Below are 20,426 nucleotides of genomic sequence, written 5' to 3'. Positions count from 1 at the left end.
CAGCACACAGGGACGCTCGAGAGCTCACCGTCCGAGCTGGTCCTGGCCTTGAGCCCTTCCACGGAGCCCTATCAGCCCGCGACAGACTTGTTACCTTCAACGACATAACCTCGCACTACCGCCTCTCCCGCCGCCAACTACCCCCAGCCGCTCCGACCTTCTCCAACGAAGAGGAACGCCTATGGCGACTCACCCAGACACACGTACTCCCCTGCCGATATCGACTTCACCTAATCTACCCTTCTTTGTACCCCACCCCTTTGTGCCCCGACTGCGGGTCCCTCGACACCCAAGACCACTGCATGTGGCAGTGCCCCCAAAACCCATTCCCCCCTTTCACAGACGGAGAGCACTGGGCGAAGGCGTTGTGCAGCTCGGACCGTGAGGTCCAGGCTAAGGTCATTCACCGAGCTGCAATGGTCACCGGCCGGTTACCACCGCCGGTCACCCGCCACCCAGACTAGCCCCATGGGGCTCAAATAAAGTTTCTCTCTCTCTCTCTCTCTCGCCCCTAAAGAAGGAGAAAAGGTGTCCGCCCGTGCAAACACTTGAGATTTTTAGCATATCGTTACCGTGTTCACGTTACCGTTTACCGTGTTTGCGGGAGTCGACTGCGCAGCGCGCGAGTTACCGCGAACGGTGACTTGCCGGCACAGGCTTCACCGTCACCAGTGGCTCCCGGTAACACGGCTTCCGGTAACGCAAACACGGTAACGATATGCCAAAACTACCTACTGTCGAACACCGGCATTCCGTGGCAGCATGGCTAGCCCGCTGTAACTAAAGCGGCGCAGTCGACGAGGATAAGCACCTCGTCGCCAAGACCGGTCACTGGACAGAGGTGAGGGGGCGCGAAGCCGTGGCAATTACGCTTCTAGATGAGCACAGCCTGTCGGTCAGGGGCGCTGTTGAGGATTATGGTTCTCCAGTGAATGGCCCTAGCTTGTGTTCTGTGTGCTGCAAAAACAAATCTCGCGCAATACGTCGCGTGAATCCCAGTCATCGCAGTGGTTTTTTTTTTTTTTTTTCAATTTGGAGCAGCTAACATTGGGCTCCAAGAGAGAGCGAGAGAGGAGAAGGAGCCCAGGGCCCCGATTTCTCTCCAGCCCTGGTCTGCACGCCTCGAACCTCCCACCCTGAAACCATGGTTAAACGGCAAAATTGAAAATGATCGTGGAAGAGAGATTGAGTAGGCAGCTGTGGCGACCAGTACACCAACCAGTCGTGACGAAAGGCGTGAAAAGAGCCGAAGCCTGTCTGCTCCACCGAGTAAGAACTGACTCAGCCCGTAAACCAGCTTGGCTACATAAAATCAAGATTGTTTCATCCCCTTTGTGCCCCTCTTGCAGTGTGGCTGGTGACATTGATCACTTCATTGTGAACTGCTCCAAAACCAACCCTGAGCGGACGAACTTTTTTCGTGATCTCCAGAAGTTAGGAGTGCCCCATGCTACATCGGAGGACAGTATTAAAGACGATAGTCTTTCTTGGGCTACTTAAACCCAGAAATTTTGGTCTGTCTGTCTGTCTGTCTGTGACTCGATTCAGCCACCCGGCCAAAGTACTACAAGGCCTGCGCAATACTCTTATATAGTCACAGTTAAATCTACCCGCCTAAGTCCAGTGTAATGTTCATACTTGTCAACATTGTTGAAGAAGAACAAGACACTACGCAAATATAAGACAAGAAATTAGTACAGAAATTATATTTGCAGTGTTCCTTTATTAAAATCATACATGCTTGACTTTTGCGAAATTAAAGACTTCATCAACTGCAAAAAAAAAAACAATCACCCCGCCGTCGTCTGCTGTCGCCCGCGCCACTATAGCTTCTGGCGCCATTTTAAGAAATCAACCGGCAGCAGTTACGAAAGGTTCCACTAGATAGGTGCCACGTTCTGTCTGCAACACACGTGGAGTAGTGAAGTCGGGCACCTCGAGGAGGAGGAATAAACGTGTATCTGAAGCTGTCAGCCCTGGGGAAGAGTCCTCATTCCAGGACCCCTTGAGTCCGTCCGGCTTCTTGAGCTCGCTGCACCAGCCAAAGCTGGTCGTCAGGGTCCGTGCTGGACAGTGCTCTCTCCCAGTGCTCAGGGGAGGGGAAAGGCAGGGGGGGTAGGTGGGGGTTCTTATCACAGCCCCAAATGATATGGTAGAGGGTGCCCGGAGCCTCGCAGAAGCGGCATTGCGATGAGTACAGGGTGGGGGCCAGAATGTGGGCTCTAGTGGGGTGGGGAAATGTGTTTGTCTGAATGCCTCGGAGGTGGCGCTCTTGTTCTTTGGTGAGGCTTTTGTGCGCAGGAGGATATAGCATTCGTTCCAGACGGTAATGCTGAGTGACTTCGTGGAACGACAAGAGAGGGGAGACCTGCCACTGCTCGCCGAACTCCTGGCTTGCCCGGTGGGTCAACTCTCGGGCATGCTGATGGGCAGCTTCGTTGCCAGACACGGCGGAGTGGGCTGGAGCCCAAATAATCCGTACGGGATGTCGAGGAGGATGCTCGAGTAGAATTTTTCGGGCAGGTCGGGATATGAAACCGCTGGAGAAGGTTCTACAGGCTTGTTGGCTGTCTGTGATGATTATTTCTGCCGAAGTTTGTGCAATCGCTAGGGAGATGGCCGCTTCCTCCGCCTGCAGAGAGTGGATGGTGGGAATTGATACGCATGTAACGAGGTTTTCGGTAGTAGAAACCACAGCGGTCATAGCTCTTCGCCCGGGATATGAAGCGGCGTCTGTATAGACTGTGACAGAGTTTCGGCCGTATTGATTAAGAATAGCTTTCGCTCTGGCTTCCCTACGAGCCTCGTGATGTGTCGGATGCATGTTGCGTGGTAGTGGGGCCACATCAATGAACTTGCGAACCTCATCGGGAAGCTGAGTCGAATCCGCCTGCGGGTGTTGCAGAGGAGAGCGCAGGTGTATTTGAGATAGAATGGCTCTACCGGTAGGGGTAGAGCTCAGGCGTAAGAGTGCACCTCGATTCACGCGCGTGTTCGCCGTACGGCAGCGTTGGCATCGAGACACCCGGCCTGGAGGCTGGAGCAGTGGAACGCGGTAAATTTAAAATGATTTAAGCAAACCTTTGGCGTCTTTACCTTGAGAGGAGCGCGACGCCAGAGGAACAACATGAGAGGTGAGCGGGAAAGCGAATGTAGGCATTTACTTGGCAAAGGTCGATAAAGACTATCGTCTTTTGTCGACATTTGCAACGAAAGGAGCAGATACGCGGTTCCTTCGGTTTTGGTTCACGATGGTCGAGAAGGTCCTTCGCAAGTTGTAGCGTGACTCCGATGGAGCCTGGGATGCTTTCCTGGGGACCACTGGATTGTGCGAAGAGAGGTGTCTCATCTCCTACTCGGATTCTTGCAGTCCACAGGAAAGCGAGGTGTGGTGACATTGAGTGTCTGTTATTTTAGGACTAAGTGAGGTGTGGTGACTTTGCGTGTCTCTGATATCGATTAAATGTACAGATAAGCGGAGTACATGAGGAGGTCCCAGAGTAAGAACTGTCGGGGAGACTTCCTAACACATTGAGGATAAGATGATGCATAATATGCAGCACACAACTGACAAAGTTCTAAATACAATGTGTAGCGTGAACAAAGGGAACGAAAACACTTTACTCAATTTAAAAAAAAATAACGAAGATAAAGAACAAGTCTGCAATAATTAGAAGATGGAGCAATTGTCGGCAAGATGAAGATGAAGGTGAGGCAATTGCCGGCAGCTATGCAAGGCTATGTCCGCCTCATTCAACAATACATACATACATACATACATACATACATACATACATACATACATACATACATACATACATACATACATACATACATACATACATACATACATACATGCATACATACGTACATACATACATACATACATACATACATACATACATACATACATACATACGTACGTACATACATACATACGTACATACATACATACAGCTCCAACTGCCGCCTGACCGTTTCTTGCATACGGCGTCTTACATTTAAGCTTCTTTTATCACAGGTGGGCTACGTAAGCGCGACTCAAGCAAAAAAAATGAAAGAAATGCGCAATTGCCCGTAAGCTCGTGTCGCGGCGCCTCCCAACCTCGAAGGACTGACTGAAGTACTGCGAGAGCCACTGCACATAGATCCTCCAAAGGAGAGAGAGAGAGAGAGAGAGAGAGAGAGAGAGAGAGAGAGAGAGAGAGAGAGAGAGAGAGAGAGAGAGAGAGAGAGAGAGAGAAGCTCCTTAATGGGAATTATCAGAATTATCAAATATAAATATCTTTGTGATTCATCTTCCCAATTGACGCTGTGATTTCCTGTTCCATTTTACACGTGTTTTTGTTACCTATGTGCTGGAACATTAGAAGCAAAAATGGAAGCGGTCGTTTGTTTAGTGCAACCCAGATTACTTTCCTTTTTGTGCTTCGTTGAGTCACACCCTATCTTGTATCATTTTTGTTAATATATTGTACGCCAAGTATATCAGACCTTGTATTTCATCTTTAATGTTTATTGTTTTTTTTTTCCAGTTTGTGCATTTGAGCGACTAGTTATTCATTTATCATATTGTATATGCCACTTGCCCCCTATGCAATACCCTCGTGAGAGGGCCTTGAGGTGTATTCTGAATAAATAAATAAATAAATAAATAAATAAATAAATAAATAAATAAATAAATACGTAACTATTCTTTGCACGAGCTCACGTCCAGCCTTTTATGGAAGGGCGTTTTATTAAATACCCCAATGCATCCGTGTATACACAAGATCGCATAGCGCCGCGCGTTACAGACAGGCAGACACAGTTGGGCAAATTTCTGGGGAGAGTCGCCAAAGAATGCTCAAGCATGAACATGTTCCCACTTCGAAATTCCCGCGCCGCGACTTTGTCCGTTAGAGTTGGACATATTTCAGTTGAACGTAACCAGCCGCTCTGACGAAACTTCAACGATCACGTCGCTTTTTTTTTTTTTTTTTCTTTGTGTAGATCAGTTTCTTCGACTGCGCCATGGACTGCGCGCGCAAGCCCGTGAGCCAACCGCGACGTTTCTCCTCTGTTCGCCGTGGTGTCGTCTCTATCGGGGTTCCTATTTTTCTGGATACATCTATTTTTTTCTTTTTTGCGACCTGTAGGAAGGCAGCGCAGCCGCCGCCGTCTTCCTCCTCCCCGGAACCGACCAACGGGGGACGAGCGCCGTCAGCGCCGCCGTGGTGGAAGGCTCGCCGAAAAGTTGCCGAGCAAACGACGGAAAAGGGGAAGAGGAGAGAAGCTGCTCCGTTCCGCAGACGACTCCCGGCAGCCGTCGTGTGCAGTCGACCGCTCTCGCCTGCCTGTGACGCCGAGTGTCGTGCGCCGGCGTCTTTTCTTGCTCGCACGTCTGCCTGCCTCTGTCGGATTACCACGCTGGCTCCGACAACGTTCGACGGTCTGCCGGCCAGCAGCCAGCAGATGGAGGAGTGCGTGGAGCTGCTCTGCATGGAGTCTGCGAACTTGGGCCAGGTCCTGCGAGCCCCGCGGGACCCGGCCATCGTGGGGGACAGCGGCGTCGTGGCCGGGCTGCTGCACTTGCAGTCCCGCTACGCGGCCGACCGACACTACTGCAAGCACGTGCAGCCAGAGATACTCGAACCCATGCGCAAAACGCTGGCCCTGTGGATGTCCGAGGTACGTGCACCGCCTGCACTTTCCCCTTCACTCGCGAGAAGCGTGCTCGCCACGGCGGCGTGCCGAAATTGGCCGTTATTCCGGCGGTCAGCTGGCTGCCACTGTTACGCCATTTTATCTCGCGGCGTCCTTGGTTGGCGCCAGTGAAAAATGTTAGGGCGGGTGTAGTTGGAAAGTTTTTAGCGGCCTTGGTACTTGCTACACTGGCCTAAGCCGTACGCTCTAAGTACGCTCTGGGTTTGTAGACCGAGCTGACTTCTAACGAGCTAAGTTCATGCTTGTGTTCCTTCTTCAGGGATATCTCCAAGATTGTGAGGCAGCGTAGTTGGACCATTTCACAATCACACGCAGCAAGGGTCTCTACTTGTGGCTTTCGAATATGACGGTCTGTTCAAGCGTTCCTTTTTCTTCGCAATTCATTCTCATGGTAGCAGCTGGTCGCGCTCTTGAGCGCGACATTTATTGGAAGGCTGGTGGTCAAGATTTGATGTGCTTTTAGTGTCACTCTGCGGATTACATTGTTCGTTAAAAACCGGTACCGAGATGGATCATGAATTGTATTACGGATAAAAGTAGACGAACGGCACCTCTGCAACGCTAATCGCATAAATCGTCGCCCGGACAAATTATTTTCGCTGCGTCTAGTTTTGTCCCTTAAAATTACGCAACTTGGAGTGTTTTACCAGCAGTTCGTGGGGTGTTAAAACAGGCCCCGTTACCGTTGTGGGTACGTAGCAGGCGACATGCGGCCCGCAACTCCTGTACAAACCTGCGAGTCCCCAAATGCCTTGTGGCTCCGCACGATTCGTGTGTTGTGACGGTTGCTTGTGAGAACGTAATTGGGACGCCCGATGACACGGGTTCGTCTTCACTTCACCGAGATAACGATGACAGGAGCCTTTGGTACGCTCCATTGTCATTACTTTTGCACCTACAATTAAGCCAGTGCACACCGCCTCTTCGCTCCGTTTGTGAAGTTTCTCGCCAGAAATGGTGGGCTCATTAAGAGCTGCACAGTGGTGGCGAAGCTATAGAAATGTACTGATATAGTTGTTCACGTCCAGGGGCCTTGGTTGAGGCAGCTAGGTAATCCCGTGCAGAGGTTGTTTGACAGGGTTTTTCCCCTTATCCTCTTCGTGCGTGTGGCTATCGTTGAGAGATGATGCAGTCCAACTCGAATCCAGCCGCCGAAACGGGCTGCTTTTTCACTCCATGCAAAGCATTAACGTCACTTCATGCAAGCCAAGCAGGTTAGCAGTGCTAGCCTACCACGTGTCTAATTCCTTCGTTCGCAAGAAAGGGAGCGCCAGCAACCGTTACGATGCTGCCCCCCGCAATTTCTCATTGTTCCACGTCACGTTTTACGGCCTCAACAGCCTGAAGAAGTCGGTGGAAGCAAATTAACGTGTTATTTCTTGACTACAGTTGGGTAAACTGGAAGTCGGTTTGACGACGTCCGCGCGAGCTTACTCGTGCGATGCAGGACGTTTGCACCAATTGGATGGATTGACAAACTCTGCGCTTACAGATGTCAAGATCTTGTACAAGCAGGAAATTCGCTTACGTGTACGCGTCTTGAAATATGCGTTATATATCTCTACAAAGGGCGAACAGTTCTGTGCCCTGCAGACGGCTCGATTCGCGGACGTCACACGCACCTTTTTACCCTCGCATGCGCATACACAAGCAGCTGATTTTGCGGAGGAATTCCTCTTCGACTTTCTTTTGTGCGTGTGTCACTAGTTGTCACTTCGTCGCACACGCGTGTGCGTCTTTCTCTTTTTCGTGGTTGCTGTTCATGGGAAAGGCGGCGTTTGCTGCTTACGCGCTATGTAGTACTTGCAAATGGCGCATGTCAACTTGGTATTCAGGCTGTTACGGACAAACCTTCGCGTTTCGAGGTCTTGAGCGCTGCATTCCGAATGTACAACTTAAACTCTGCGAAACCTTCACTAGCGCGTTGTCCTCCCTACATGTAGGGGTTGAGGAAGATTTTTGGCGATGTGTCTGTATGGCTGGCCCGCATTACAAACCTTTGAAATTGGTGAAATATTTTCGAGTCTTTCAGTAATTAATGACCCTCTTTTCAAATTGCTCGTTCTCTCATCGCAGCACGTACGAGTAAGGAATTCTTTTGCCCTGGCCGTTGCCCATCCAATGTCTCGCTAGCCTGCAATCGCTGTCTGCGAGGTGCGCTTGCTGAGTTCTCGGGTCCGTCGGCAGGCATGTGCGCACATTGTATTACATGTCCTCCTGTAGTGAAGACGGGTTGTCGTTGGGAACTAAGGAGTAGCTTTGAAAGGCCATGGGGACAGGCATTGTTAACCTTGTCCGTTGGAAGACGGAAGTTGAGCTAGTTGGTGTTTGCCTAACTTGGCCATATGGTCCGACATTGGCGTCCGAAGCACAGTTGCTTCGGAGATGTCCGGCGTTTCTGGTGGTTTTTCCTTTCCCGTCTGCGTTTCGTGCTCCATCAGCAGCTCGCCAGTCACGTGACGCGGTGGACTCGGACGCACCCGTTTGACAGCCCCTTGGATGTACATTCGCGCGACCTGAAGCTGATTCGTTTGTTGCAGAGGCAGCATGCAAAAGTGTGTGCGGGCAAACGTTTCGCGCACCACTTGGTTCCATGGGCTGCAGGCGCAGCTCGTGTGCGTGGTTGAGGAGGTTTCTCAGCGCCGTCGCAATCGTGGCCGAGGCGAGCGGAAAAGGTCTGAGTGGCGGGGCATCGGGCGTCGTGTACACGTGCTGTCGTCACGCAGGAGCGGCGAATGCACGTATACTAATAGAAGCAACGCGCCGCCGAAAAGGCTTCGACGACGTTTGTGATTTGGACGCGGCCGTCTCTGGTTTCCCGCGAAGGCCGCATCGCTGCCTCATTGGGCAAATTGCAACAGCGTGCGTCGTCAAACCCGACGCGTTGATCTGTGGCGCAGGGGCCTCACAGGGGGCCTCAACGGAGCACAGTGGCAGGGCTGGATTGAGTTCGTCCTCCTGGCTGCAGGCGAATCCACTCCTCACACGCGCCCATGGAATGCTCGCGCACTATCGGAGAATTGCGCGCAGGACTTTCCTTGGGATACCCTTTTCCGTTTCGTTTCTCTTTTCCCGACCTTATAAGAGCCGTCCTTCTTCCGAGCTGTAACCATGCCGCGGCATGCTAATGAACTACTTCTGCTGTGTATCGATACACCCTTCTGCATTGTGTTGCCGTGACGGCGCCAGCTTTTGGCTTCAGCAGCGCGCTGAAAGTGCAGTGCGCGTGTATATGCACGTGTAAGGTGCGTGGGCGTTTCTCCTGGTCGTGCACTTGGGCTAAGGCAAGAGAAAGAGGAGAGAAAAAGCGTGCGTGTCCCCCTCCTCTGGTGCGTGCAGGTGTGCGAGGAGCGCGGCTGCCGGGACTCGGTGTTCCCGACGGCCATGAACCTTCTGGACCGGTACCTGTCGCGCGCGGCCGCCCGCAAATGCCAGCTGCAACTGCTGGGCTGCGTCTGCCTCCTGCTCGCCTCCAAGGTGCGCCAGACGCGGCCGCTGGCCCTCCACGACCTCGCCTACCTCACCGAGAACTCGGTCTCCGCCCGCCAGATACAGGTATGCCCTGCCTGGCTGCCTGCCTCCCCGCGTCTCGAGTGCAGCAGTGGAACAGGGTTCTTGGGAACGTGCCCGCGTTGCGAAGCGGCCCGAAAGGCTGCAGTCGCTGCCGGGCCGAATGCGTGCGCGGGCGTGAGGTTTGGGATGCTCCGTGCCTGTTCTGTGGCCGGCTGTCCTTTGCACTGCGGCGAGAAGGAGTGCGCGCTTCCCTGCACCGAAGCGCGTCCACCACCGAGCCAGCCGCGTGCTCTTGAAGCGCGTGAGTAGGAAAGCACGCTCCTGGAAATGTGCCTTCCAATCTAATCGTGGGACCTGCCTCGCACACCTGCTGATGGCCAGCTTGCTGATTAGCCCGCAGTTGGCCGCGTCCTTGCAAGCGGCTGAGCTGCATGCAGCACTCACCTGGGGCGGTGTTCTCGAGTTTTGTCCCGTTTGCGTCCCTTTCAAAAGTGTCCCTTTTGGCAAGGCCTGATTGGCTAAAAGCAAACAACCGGAACTGACGTAACGCAAACGCGGCAAACCTACTGCCAACGCTCACTGCTTAACCGGAAGTCCGTCACGAGGAAGGGGCGCAAAAGGGTCAGTTAGGAGAGTACCGCCCCTGGTCTTTCATCGTCGCGCTATGCTAGAGGTGCTGCAGAGCGACCTGTCCATCGTGCGTACGAAGTTTCAGCTGAGCTCTCGCACCCGTTTTGCCTGCTGTGGTCACCAACGTGCATTACCTCTGTGCGCTTTCACTGTTGGGCTCGCTCTGCACGTATACGTAGCGGCCCCTGCCCTGAAGTCAGGCGCAGGCTCGGGTCGCTCGCCGGGACAGTGCCCGTTTAAATAAACAGTTGGCCACAACAGCAGCTCTTCGGTCCCCCGAAAGCGGTCGAGCCGGTCAGCATCTCCTGCGAGCGGCAGGTGGTCCGAGTCGTCCCCCGCCGAGATAACGGGCGCTCTTTCTTCTCCCCCTGCGGGGCAGCGGGCAACCCGAGGAACTCTCCACCCCGCAGTAGCGGCATTTTACCGCGTGGGCCAGAGAGAGGGAGCGGGCAGCGCAAACAGTGGCGGTGCCGGTCGTGTTCCGAACGTGACCCCCGCGGATAGAGTCAGCGATTGTGGGCGGGAGAAAGTGCGTGCCCTCCCGCGTGGCCGAGGTCAGAGGTCAACGGGAGCAGAGCGGACACTTTCGCCCTCCGCGGTGGCCAAGGGGTTGGCGGCGGCCTCTTCAAACCTCGGGCGCATGAAAGCGAGGCTCGGATGTCGCCAGGGGGGATCCCCCGGCGGCAAGCGTGGACGGGAGACGCTGCTGTTAAATCCCCACTTTCCCCCTTCCTCCCTCTCTCGGCTGTCGCTTAGAGCCCGATCGGGGGCGTTTAACAGCCCCGTCGTCGTGCTCAGGTCAGTGCCTCTTCTGCGCCGTCTGGCTGATCGGAGGGCGTCCGCTTGGCGCGAAAAAGAGTGGGAGGCATGTTGCTGCTCAGCGTGTGTCGTGTGCAGCGAATTGTATTTACGCGTGCAGCAATCTTACTGCTGGGGACATCCCGTGGACGAGCCCGTGGGGGCGCCTTTCCCGAGGCTGTGGCCACCGTTATGCGCAGTTGCGATCGCTATCGCGGCTGCCGACAGCTGCTGGCCCGACTGGACTGAGCGGGGCGCGCTCGCTCTCTCGGCCTCCGCGCGCCATTAGGCATCGATTAGGCAAATTCGGCGACGCCGCTTCTCGTTCCACTTCGTTGCTGCTCCGCGTTTGTTCGCCCGCTACTGCGGCCAAGTTGCGCAATGGTCCCGCTAGGCGGCGTCTGCTGTGCGTGCGCTTTCCTCCGCGCAGTCCCCGAGCATCTGTCCCGCGAGGCCGTTTCTGGATTCCGGAGACGTTCCCTGAGCGACGGTAGGAAGAGCGATGAGCGCAGTGCATATAATAGGAAGCAGGAATAAAAGAGAACAGCGACCGAGGGTTGGACCCATGCTTCTGCCTAACGTGCATCTGGGGCCCTATTCTCGACTGCACAAATTGCCGGCAATTCAGGCAATTTTCCGGAAGTCTTTTCTGATTGGCTTTCAATTTTGGTCACGTGGTTCCGGTTGACAAAGCGGTTGTGTGTGCTGTCGTCATTTTGACGTTTCATGTCGTCTACGGACACCAGTTCTAAAGTTTGCCTTATTTCTCGTTACTAAAGGCGCATAATTCTTGGCCGGCGATGAAAAACCAGACTAAATGCAGCGGACATGACAACGTAAGCCTGCCTTTGCTATTCAACAACAATACTGCTTGTAATACACACCCCCTCTGTGATTGGCTGAGAAGGCGTGACGTAATTTAAACAGTTGGCGGGAATGATTACGTCATGCATTGGCAACTTCAGCTTGCGTAAAAGTGACGTAACGCTACGTAAATGCTTGAAAATGGCGGCTGTTTTTGTCGCAAAATACAAGCAAAATAGGGCACAATATTGCCCCGGCTTACGGCGCCGCGAAATGTGCGGCAATTTCCAGCAGGCGCAGTTTCGCATGCGCGCTGTTTAAAGCGTGTTTCCTACCGGAACAAATTATAGTTTCAACTGCTTCCAAGTCAGCGATCATGGAACATACAAATAACATGCAGTATTTTGCTTCTATGTTTGGCAATGAAATAAAAATTATTTGTTTGGCGTAACCGCAACATAAGAGGGCAGTACAAGCCTCTCCATGACAAAGAGAACCCAATGCATGGCATTTGTCCATACTTGTCCTAGTAAGCTGTTGGGTCACATGATCGAACTCAAGAGAAAAATAACAATGAAAAGTGACTATTTAGTTCATTACAGCGCTGATTGCAGTCGAGCTTGACGAATGAGTGAATCGGCGACATCGGTGCGCTCCGCGGTTATCAGGCGTAGCGCTTCGCTGCTCTTATGTGTCATAGAAGCGATGGTCGCGGCCGTTTTTTTCTGTGATCACGCCATAAACTTGTAACATAGCAGCAGACGATGGCGTGGCGGCGGTGGCGGCAGGGAAGGTGATAACGCAACAAAGCTTGCATTGAAGCAGAGAGCCCAGCTATGTTAATAAAAGCGATTGAAAGAAATAAATAGATACGGTAAAAAAATTGTGTGATGTTCTTTAGCTCGACATCCGCCTTTCGCTCGCTTTTGGATCAACGTTACTCGATCGCCTTGTGGTGTTGGCGTCAAATTTGACCTCCAGAAATGTGTTTTTCTTGTCAGCCTCAGCTACCGTATTAATTTTTATAGTACATGCCAAGTGTTTTTATATCTTTCTTGCACAATATTTGATACCTTGGTAGCGATCTTTATGAGTGACTCGTCAAATTACACTGCATGTCGTCATAGCTATAGGTGCAGCACGTCACTGATTGCTTACGTCGTGCTTACGCAAAAAAACACGGGCGAAATGCCGGCAATTTGTGCAGTCGAGAATAGGGCCCCTGGTCACGACTTTCGACGTCGCCCTGCGCATGGCCCGCAATCACAGACGCCGCCACCAGTGCCCAAATCTATCGGTGTCGGTTTGGACTCAGTGCGGCGGGTGAGAGGGGCAGTTTCGCTCGAGTACACTGCGCACTGCAGGGCCGGGCAACGTTGGGGCCGGGGGGATCACTGCGAAAGTGCTGCATGCGTGAATGCCGCGTTTGTCTTCGGCGGCCCCTGTACCTTTCTGTGCGTTTCTTTCTCGTGACGTGTCTCGGTCAGAGGTTGATGCCACACTGCGTCGTGCAGCTGACATGCCTGCCGATATTTATTGCTTCGTGTGTGCGCAGCTGGCATCTGGGTCGGTTCCTGAAGGGAGTGAGGCGTATGACCGAAATTTCGTCCGCGCTTTTTGTGCCGCAGTGGTTTTTCCTTCTGCGAAGAGGTGCGCCTTCGGCATAGCCAGGCGACGGTCGTCGTGTATCGAACATCGGTAGCGCCTCATCCGACTTTGCGGAACTCTGCTCTGTCGCCAAGGTTCACGCACGCCGGCACAACCGCAGTGCGCGGCCAGCCTTGAAAGCGCATAAGCGAAGCCTCGCAGGGTCATTTCAAACTAGCAGCAGTACCTGGCGCTGCTTGGGTGGGCCGCTATACTAATGACGCTAATGAGCACAACACTTGTTCAGGTATTTCTCGCTTTTCATGACTCGGCAGTTCACCGCGAAGTTGTGCTCGATTAAAAACTGTCGGCACATCGGCTGTCAACGCATGGCCTCCTACAGGAGGCGTTACGTGGTAGTGGGAAACGCCTGGAACCATGGGCGTCGGCAGGATTTTATCTCGAGGGAGGCGAGGAGGATGAGGGGGCGGGGCAGTAGTTCCGGGGTTGCTCGGAGGGGGCTTTTGCGCCCCCTAGCTACCCGTGCCTGCAGGAAGTGGTGTTGCATTGTACTGTAACGCTCCCGAAACAAACTGTGCCAAGATGGTGCGCTCAAACGACTGCTTACCCATGGGAAGAGTTCTCTCAGTAGGTACGAGCGGTACTCATCGGTCGTGGTTTTATGGTAGATAACGCAAGCTCATACTGGAGGCGCGCGTGGTTGCAGAAAGTTCCAACAGATTGCGAACGCGCGGAAATCGAGCTCAATTCCACGTCCAGGAGTGTATAACTTAAAAAATCCCGCTGGCCGCGCGTGCTAGGACAGAATCCTGAAATTGCACGTTTTTCGACAGCTGTACGGGCAGCATGTGCGAGCGAAAACGAATTGGATATATCGATGGGCTGTATCGAGGAATGTGTAAAAACACGCAGTTTTCTCGAAATCCCGATTGTCCCTGGTTTGGGAAAAAGTGCCCTAGAACAGTGTTTAGTTTCCTGAGTAAGTTACCGATATCAACAAAAGCCAGCTCAATATCTCAAATGGCCTGGGATTAAAAAAATAAAAAATTATTTCACCGACGCTTTTAACTCTCTCCGCGGTGTAAGTTTTAAACATATCAGCAATATTGAGCTCCTACACCATAATTACAATGTGTTCATAAATTTGGAAGCTGTTTGATCCAGTAGTTTGGCTAGGCGTTGACATCACGTGTTAGCCCTTTCCGGCTCGTCAGGCGTGTCGTTAAAAAAAATTGCCATTTTAGTGCGGCGCAGGGCGAAATCCTTAAAATTTGTTTTCTGCATTCGTACGAGTAACTTTTATTAGCAAAAACCCATTTGATAAATGAATCAGTGAAGCATTTATTGGAGGATCTTTAAGAACGCCAATTTTGTTCCGAAATGCTGAACTGCTCCGATGGTGTTAGTCAGGGCGAAACCCTAAAACAACTTTTAAGATTTCCGTAAGGGCTACACATGTCAGCAAAAAGCACTTCTGTGTGAATGTGTGAGCGAAGTAAGAACTATATTACGAAAATACAATTTCCCCGTTTCCTCGCTTATGAGTGCAATTTATGAAAATCGCACCTTAGTGAGGCCCTACGCCAGGACACAAATGTACTCCCTAAATTTCAAATCTGAGTCAGTCAGTCCGTCGGGTGGTTCTCTTTATAATCGGATTTTTAAGCAAATAAAAAATGTAGTCTTGAGAAACTGTTGCGTAGACGCGATCTGAGAGCAGTACAAAAACAAAAAAAAATTGGGCCCATCTCCCCGCGAGGGGAACTCGAGTAAATGCGTCGCATAGGGGGTGGGTGTATTGCGTTAACGTTTAGTGTTTGGGGAGTTGGTGGTAGTGAATGCGTTGTATCAGCAGCTTCTTGACGTAGTTTGAATGAGTCAAGGATATAAGGCGCGCTCGTAGCCTCCCATTCTGTGTCGGCTTTGTGGCGCAGTGGGTAGAGCACCATGTACATTGCGTTCCGCCCGCAGGGTCGAGGGATCGCAACCAGGCGCCAGATAGTATTTTTTTTATGTAGTGTAGGGGAGGGGTGCGGACTACGACTACGGACGTCAACGCGGGTGACATCGTGAGTTACTGAAATGCTCTGCATTTAAAATGCATAAAAATAACGCTGGTGCTACGGCGTTCGGCTGGCTCAACTCGTTGGTGTAATTAAACAGGCAAACAAAAAAAGTGGGAAAAGTGCCGATTGGTAACAAAGCCGCTGCCCGCAGTGGCCAAGACCGGTTGCCCACTCAAGTCGCTGCGCGCACAGAAAGTTCCGTGCTCGCTCGTCAGCTGGAGCGCTGCCCCGCAGGGGCCAAGAGAAGAGCCAAGAGGATGGCCCTCCGAGTGACGCAGTGTGGCGGGACTCGGTGCACATTCACTTCTCTCGGCGGAGCTGTGTGCCTGCCTGGATTGGGGCACCTTCTCTCGTCATTCGTATACCGTGGCCTCCGCGATTTGCTGCCGGCGGCGCGCCGCCGCCGGCAGCCGATCGCGGAGGCCACGCGTATACGCGCACATTTCGCTCGCCTTCCGCTAGTCCTCGACGGTGCTTGTTCAGGAACCGCGCGGGTTCATTTAAAGCGATTGCACGCTGTGGTTGTATATCAGGGGACGCATATGCGCGACAAGTTTGCCAAGAGTGCCTCAGAAGACCCTCGGGACACAGCGTCACGCGGGAGCATGGGCAGCGTCTACGTATAGTGTCGTCTGTATGACGGCTGCGCACTGAGGTGCCGCGCCTGCGGCTTGTAACGGAGTATGCGTGTTCGCTTTGTGAGACGCGCAACCAGGCCGTCCGGGGCGCCTGACAAGAGGGAGGGCCGGGGTGCTGCTGTGCAGCGTCGACACAAAGTATATCTGCCTCGCGGCGTCCCCTGGCGCTGCTTGTCAACGCCACGACGCGCATCTCCAATCTGCGCGACAGGAGCTGCAGCAGCAGCAGCGCCGCCGACCTTGGCCGCCCCCACTCGGGGTGTTCCCCGAGGCTTTGACCCCGTCTGCGCAGCCCGGCGCCGGGGTTACGACCGCGCCTGTTTGTTTGGCGGCGACGGCGTCTGCTGCTGCTGCTGCGCATGCAGGCCGCGCAGAATGGGCCGCTATCCATCACGCGAGGAAGAGCGCAGCAGCCTCCCCCTCTCCGTCCTCCCCCGTTGTCGCAGCTGCGGGGCCCCTCCCAGCAGTGCACCTGCTGCAGGCCGAGGAGAGTGCCACGCGCAGCCTGCAGCAGGGCCACGGCGCGATTGTGCTGTAGCCGGCGTGATGGAGCGGCCCCAGTAATGGCCCTCCCCCGCGGCCCTCCGGAGGACGGGCCCCGGGCCCGACGGCGACGCTGTGACGGCCGCCGCCACGTGACTCCTGCCGCTGACTCCCGAGGCGAGCCCTGACGCGTGACGAGAGGCCGCGAACAAAGCGCCCTCGACTGACGAATCGACTGCGGCTGCCCTTCGACGACACAGGCGCCCCCGAAGCTCGTAGGCCCGGGTTCTCGGGCCCCCACCGACCCCGACTGCTAGCGGTCGCTCGCTCCTGGCCAGCTGCGTGCCCAGCATGGCCGCCAAGACGCGCCATTTCCGCGAGTGTTGATCGATCCGGCAGGGGTTCACGTTGCCCCTTCGGGCCTGACGTTCCCTGTCGGCCCGCGGGACAGCGCGTGTGTCAACGTGTCAAGAAACCCGCCTCGTGGTCGTGGTCACCGTTCGCGGCGCGCTCGAAGAATGGCCGCGGTAAAGAAACAGAATGCAATGAAACCGACCGACATGTTCGTTTTATTACCGGAGTCGCGAACGTGTGCTTACAGCATTCGTTTACGTGGCAATGGTGATCGACTGATCGGTCGACCTGTGTTCGCACAAATTACGAGTAATCGGTTGAGCTGTACACGGCGTCACGGCGGACAGCAAGCGTCCGTCGTCGGGAAAGCGCGCACTTTCCCGTCGTCGGCGGCGCCTCGCACTAATTGTGCCCGCAGTGGGCATCGTCGCAACGCGCGCCGCGGATCTGCAGGAAAGCTGCGCCTTGATGGATGGCGTCTGCTGCTGTCGCAAATAGCGCACGCGTACTCTGCCCCGTCTCCCTGCAGCGTGTGGTCGACGGCCACGGGACGAATGTGCACCCATTGCTTCCTCTCCAGCTGAGGCCCCGTGATCCCGTCGCGACGTTGACCGCCCGATTGGCGACATCCTTACGCGCGTCCTCGCACTTCGTTGTCCGACTGCTTGTTTGTCCGCACCGGATGTTGCGTGCGCGTAATTTTTTATCATAATACAGTAAAAGCTCGTTAATTCGGATCTCACGTAACCGGGAAAAATGTCCGAATTATCCGAACGCCGAATTAATGAATGAATAGGAAAAACAACATTAAAATCACGTTGGAGAAGCATACGTTTATTTGCTGAAGTATTTTGTAATAGCCGTCTGCTTTTTCGCGCAGATTCCGGCTGACATTACAATTTTTCTTAACTCTTCCAAGTGGCCAACAGCACACAAACTGTCGGAACTGCTCAGACAAACGTCCTCCAATATCAAAAGCGCCTCAGAGACTTCTCGTGAGGTGCAATGAGGTTGTGGCTGCACCTCCTCGCATGACTCTTCGTCAGAATCGTGGTTGATGACGATGGCGATGCCTCTCAGGTTTCTGTTTCACTCCAGTGGTTCCAGTGCTACTAATTTACCACACTTTTGTGAAGCGGCAGCCGTCAGCATTTGTCCGAATTAAGCGGTGCCCGCGGGGGCGAATTCTGACGAAATAACGAAGGTTTGGTACCATAGAGTAACATGTGCTTTGGCCGGGACCAATAGAGCCGTACGAATTATCCAAATTTCCGAATTAACGGGTGTCGAATTAACGAGCTTTTACTGTAATAGACTTCAAATCGCATGCACTAGTTCGAGGCGTGAGTTGAAGTATTGTTTTGGATACCGCTACGGAAGAAACATTGCCGGCATCGCTCCTTTCCTCGCGAAGCCGGTCCTGTGCGGAGCGCGAAGAGTCGGAGCTAGGCGTCAGCTTCTGTATTAAGCAATCTTTAGAACAAAGCGAACATGCAGCCAGCTGCTACTAACCGACAACAGCGAAGATAAAAGACCAAAACAAATTCCTGGCCTTCGGGGCTATCGGCTTCGGCAGAAGGCATTATGATTACCCGTAATCGTATGCAAGGTAAAACAGTTTTTGCAACCTTGCCGAACGCTCGAAATTATTGTATTACATCACTTCCCGTTGTCATGGCATGAAAGTATGCCGACATCTTTCGTGGGATGCAAAAACTGTAAGTTGAGTTCCAAATAACCTATGGGCGAGTGCTGGTTTTATACCGGGCTTCTAACCAGTACGGAGGTTTATTCAGCAAAACGAGTCAGGTTACGGTAAAGATAGTAACAATATGTTTGTTCAAATTTCGAGGGATACTTCGGTACATTTGCCAGAGCCATCATCTTCCAGATATTCAAATATGCGTTACAGGAAAACTGCCTCCAACAGGAGGAGGAGAAAACTTTAACAGTAAAATCGCGCTGATTAGTGGGCCGACCAGAGGGTAAGAGTAATTTTTTTCATTTGATGGAACGCCATCACGAGTAGACCAGGATTTGTTCTCTACGCCCGAAATGGTTCGAAAACAATAAAGAGCTGCTTGGAAATATTCATTGGTTTTGGTTGTTGTACTATATGTGCGTATACTATTTATTGCGTTCGTTAACGCGTACATCAATCCGTCAACATCGTAATCATGCATAATTGTTCGGTTTCATAGTTATTATAACGACGGTTACGATAGAAACTCGGAGCACAAAAACCGCCATCGAGTACTCCAGACAACGTTGTCTGGGGCGCGATCGCGGTGGCGTAGCACAAACCTTCTCATTGTATTTGCATGTGAATAAAACAAGCACGCTGCGGATATGCACTTTTTGCACGCAGCCATGATGAAAGCCAATTTGCGAAGAAGGGAATGTATGCCATACGGCCCGAAGAGAATATCCACACGATCTTTGTGAGCCTTCCAAATATCCCCAAGCCTACTAATAAGACGTTTGGGATGGTGCAGAAAAATAATGTGTTGGGCACAGGAAATAAACATTCATCTGATAAAGTCAACAACAACTAAAGAAATAGAAGACAGCCGCTTTATTTCCTGCGCTTGGTACGTAGCATTAGACTGTTGAGTCTCCATAAGATCATCTCAGAAATACTGCAGAGAAGCCTATGCATTTTGAATACTTATCGAGGAGCTTTGAGCGCTGTACCTCGCCAATAAGCTAGAAAGGACGAGTTACGATATTCTGATTGATGCTCTGAACAGAGTTGTTCTCTCTCTCCTCGTGTGTTGCAAACTTATGGGGAATACAGCTTGAAATTATTCAGGTGTGCCAGAAGCTGCCAAAAACAACTGAATTACTAGGAATGCGCTTTTTAATGCACTACAGCATCAAGGCGGGCGATTTCTAGCGTAGGCACTGCTGCCCCTCACCAGTAGCGGTCCCAGAGATCGGTTTTGGGGGGGGCGATTTTTTTTTGGGGGGGGGGGGGGGGGGGGCAGGCGAATTAAGATTCGCTCGCCTCCTTGCGCCAATTCTGCGGAGGTGGTGATAACCATGGAGGCGTGTGCGCGTATGCGGTGCAACCAGCTGGGATTTAACTTCGCGCAAGTGGAATGCTTAAAAAAACTAAAAATAAGAAACTGAGGACCTCTTTGGGGGGGGGCGACCGCCCCCTTCGCCCCCCCCTTGGGACCGCCACTGCCCCTCACACGCAGAGTGTAGCAGACGACAGCGGCGCGAGTCCCCAAGCCGACGTCAGAGCCAGGAGGCGCCACTCAAACGTCTCATCGCGAATTAGTCTGGGACGATAGCGTTTGTTGCGGAAGGAGGCTTTAGGGCCAGAGCGGGAGACCGGCTGACCGAATGGAATGTACTAGCTCGGTGGTATGCACTTTTCGGGGAAGGGAAAAGCACACAGAGAGGTCAAGATACAGTCACTTGAAACTGAGTACTGCTTGTCGCAGCAAGCACTACAAATTTAGCAAATAGGGTTGGACTGAGTGCAACAGCCACGCGGCAGTATGTGTGTATTACCCAAGAGTTGGCAAGGGGACGTTAGTGCAATGTTCGCGAGCTGGTGCTGTATGAGTCGGAGACAGGCGCTGCTGCAGAGTGCGCTCCTTTCGTCTTCAGTGCTTCGCTGCCGTCTCCGTTTTGAGCGTCGTGCCTTGCCTTGTGGGAATCGCGCTGCGTCACACGTGGACGGGTACGACCGCTCGTGGCTCCTGCATGTCCTCTTGGGCCCCTCTTGGTGATCTTGGCCCGCGTTCCCCTGTGACGACGGGCTGCATTCGGAGGCCGCGGTTGTCTACACGGCGGAAACTACGCGTCCAGGGGT

At 53.0% G+C, this 20,426-nt stretch overlaps 1 protein-coding gene across 1 annotated transcript in view; it reads left to right on the top strand.

Moving 5' to 3' along the window:
- The first annotated feature begins 5,157 nt into the window (after nt 1-5,157).
- Nucleotides 5,158-20,426, top strand: part of LOC144142347 (G1/S-specific cyclin-D3-like) — a 47,099-nt gene continuing 31,830 nt past the window's right edge. The window contains exons 1-2 of the mRNA XM_077673776.1: nt 5,158-5,670; nt 9,046-9,261. Coding sequence (XP_077529902.1) covers nt 5,455-5,670; nt 9,046-9,261 — 432 coding nt within the window. The 5' untranslated portion in view covers nt 5,158-5,454. The remainder of the gene's footprint in view (nt 5,671-9,045; nt 9,262-20,426) is intronic.

The sequence above is a fragment of the Haemaphysalis longicornis genome, unplaced genomic scaffold (assembly GCF_048455015.1).
Source record: "Haemaphysalis longicornis isolate Haplotype H1 unplaced genomic scaffold, Haemaphysalis longicornis Haplotype H1 scaffold_6, whole genome shotgun sequence".
In the NCBI taxonomy this organism is placed as follows: Eukaryota; Metazoa; Arthropoda; class Arachnida; order Ixodida; family Ixodidae; genus Haemaphysalis; species Haemaphysalis longicornis.
This window is presented reverse-complemented; position numbering and strand designations above follow the sequence as displayed.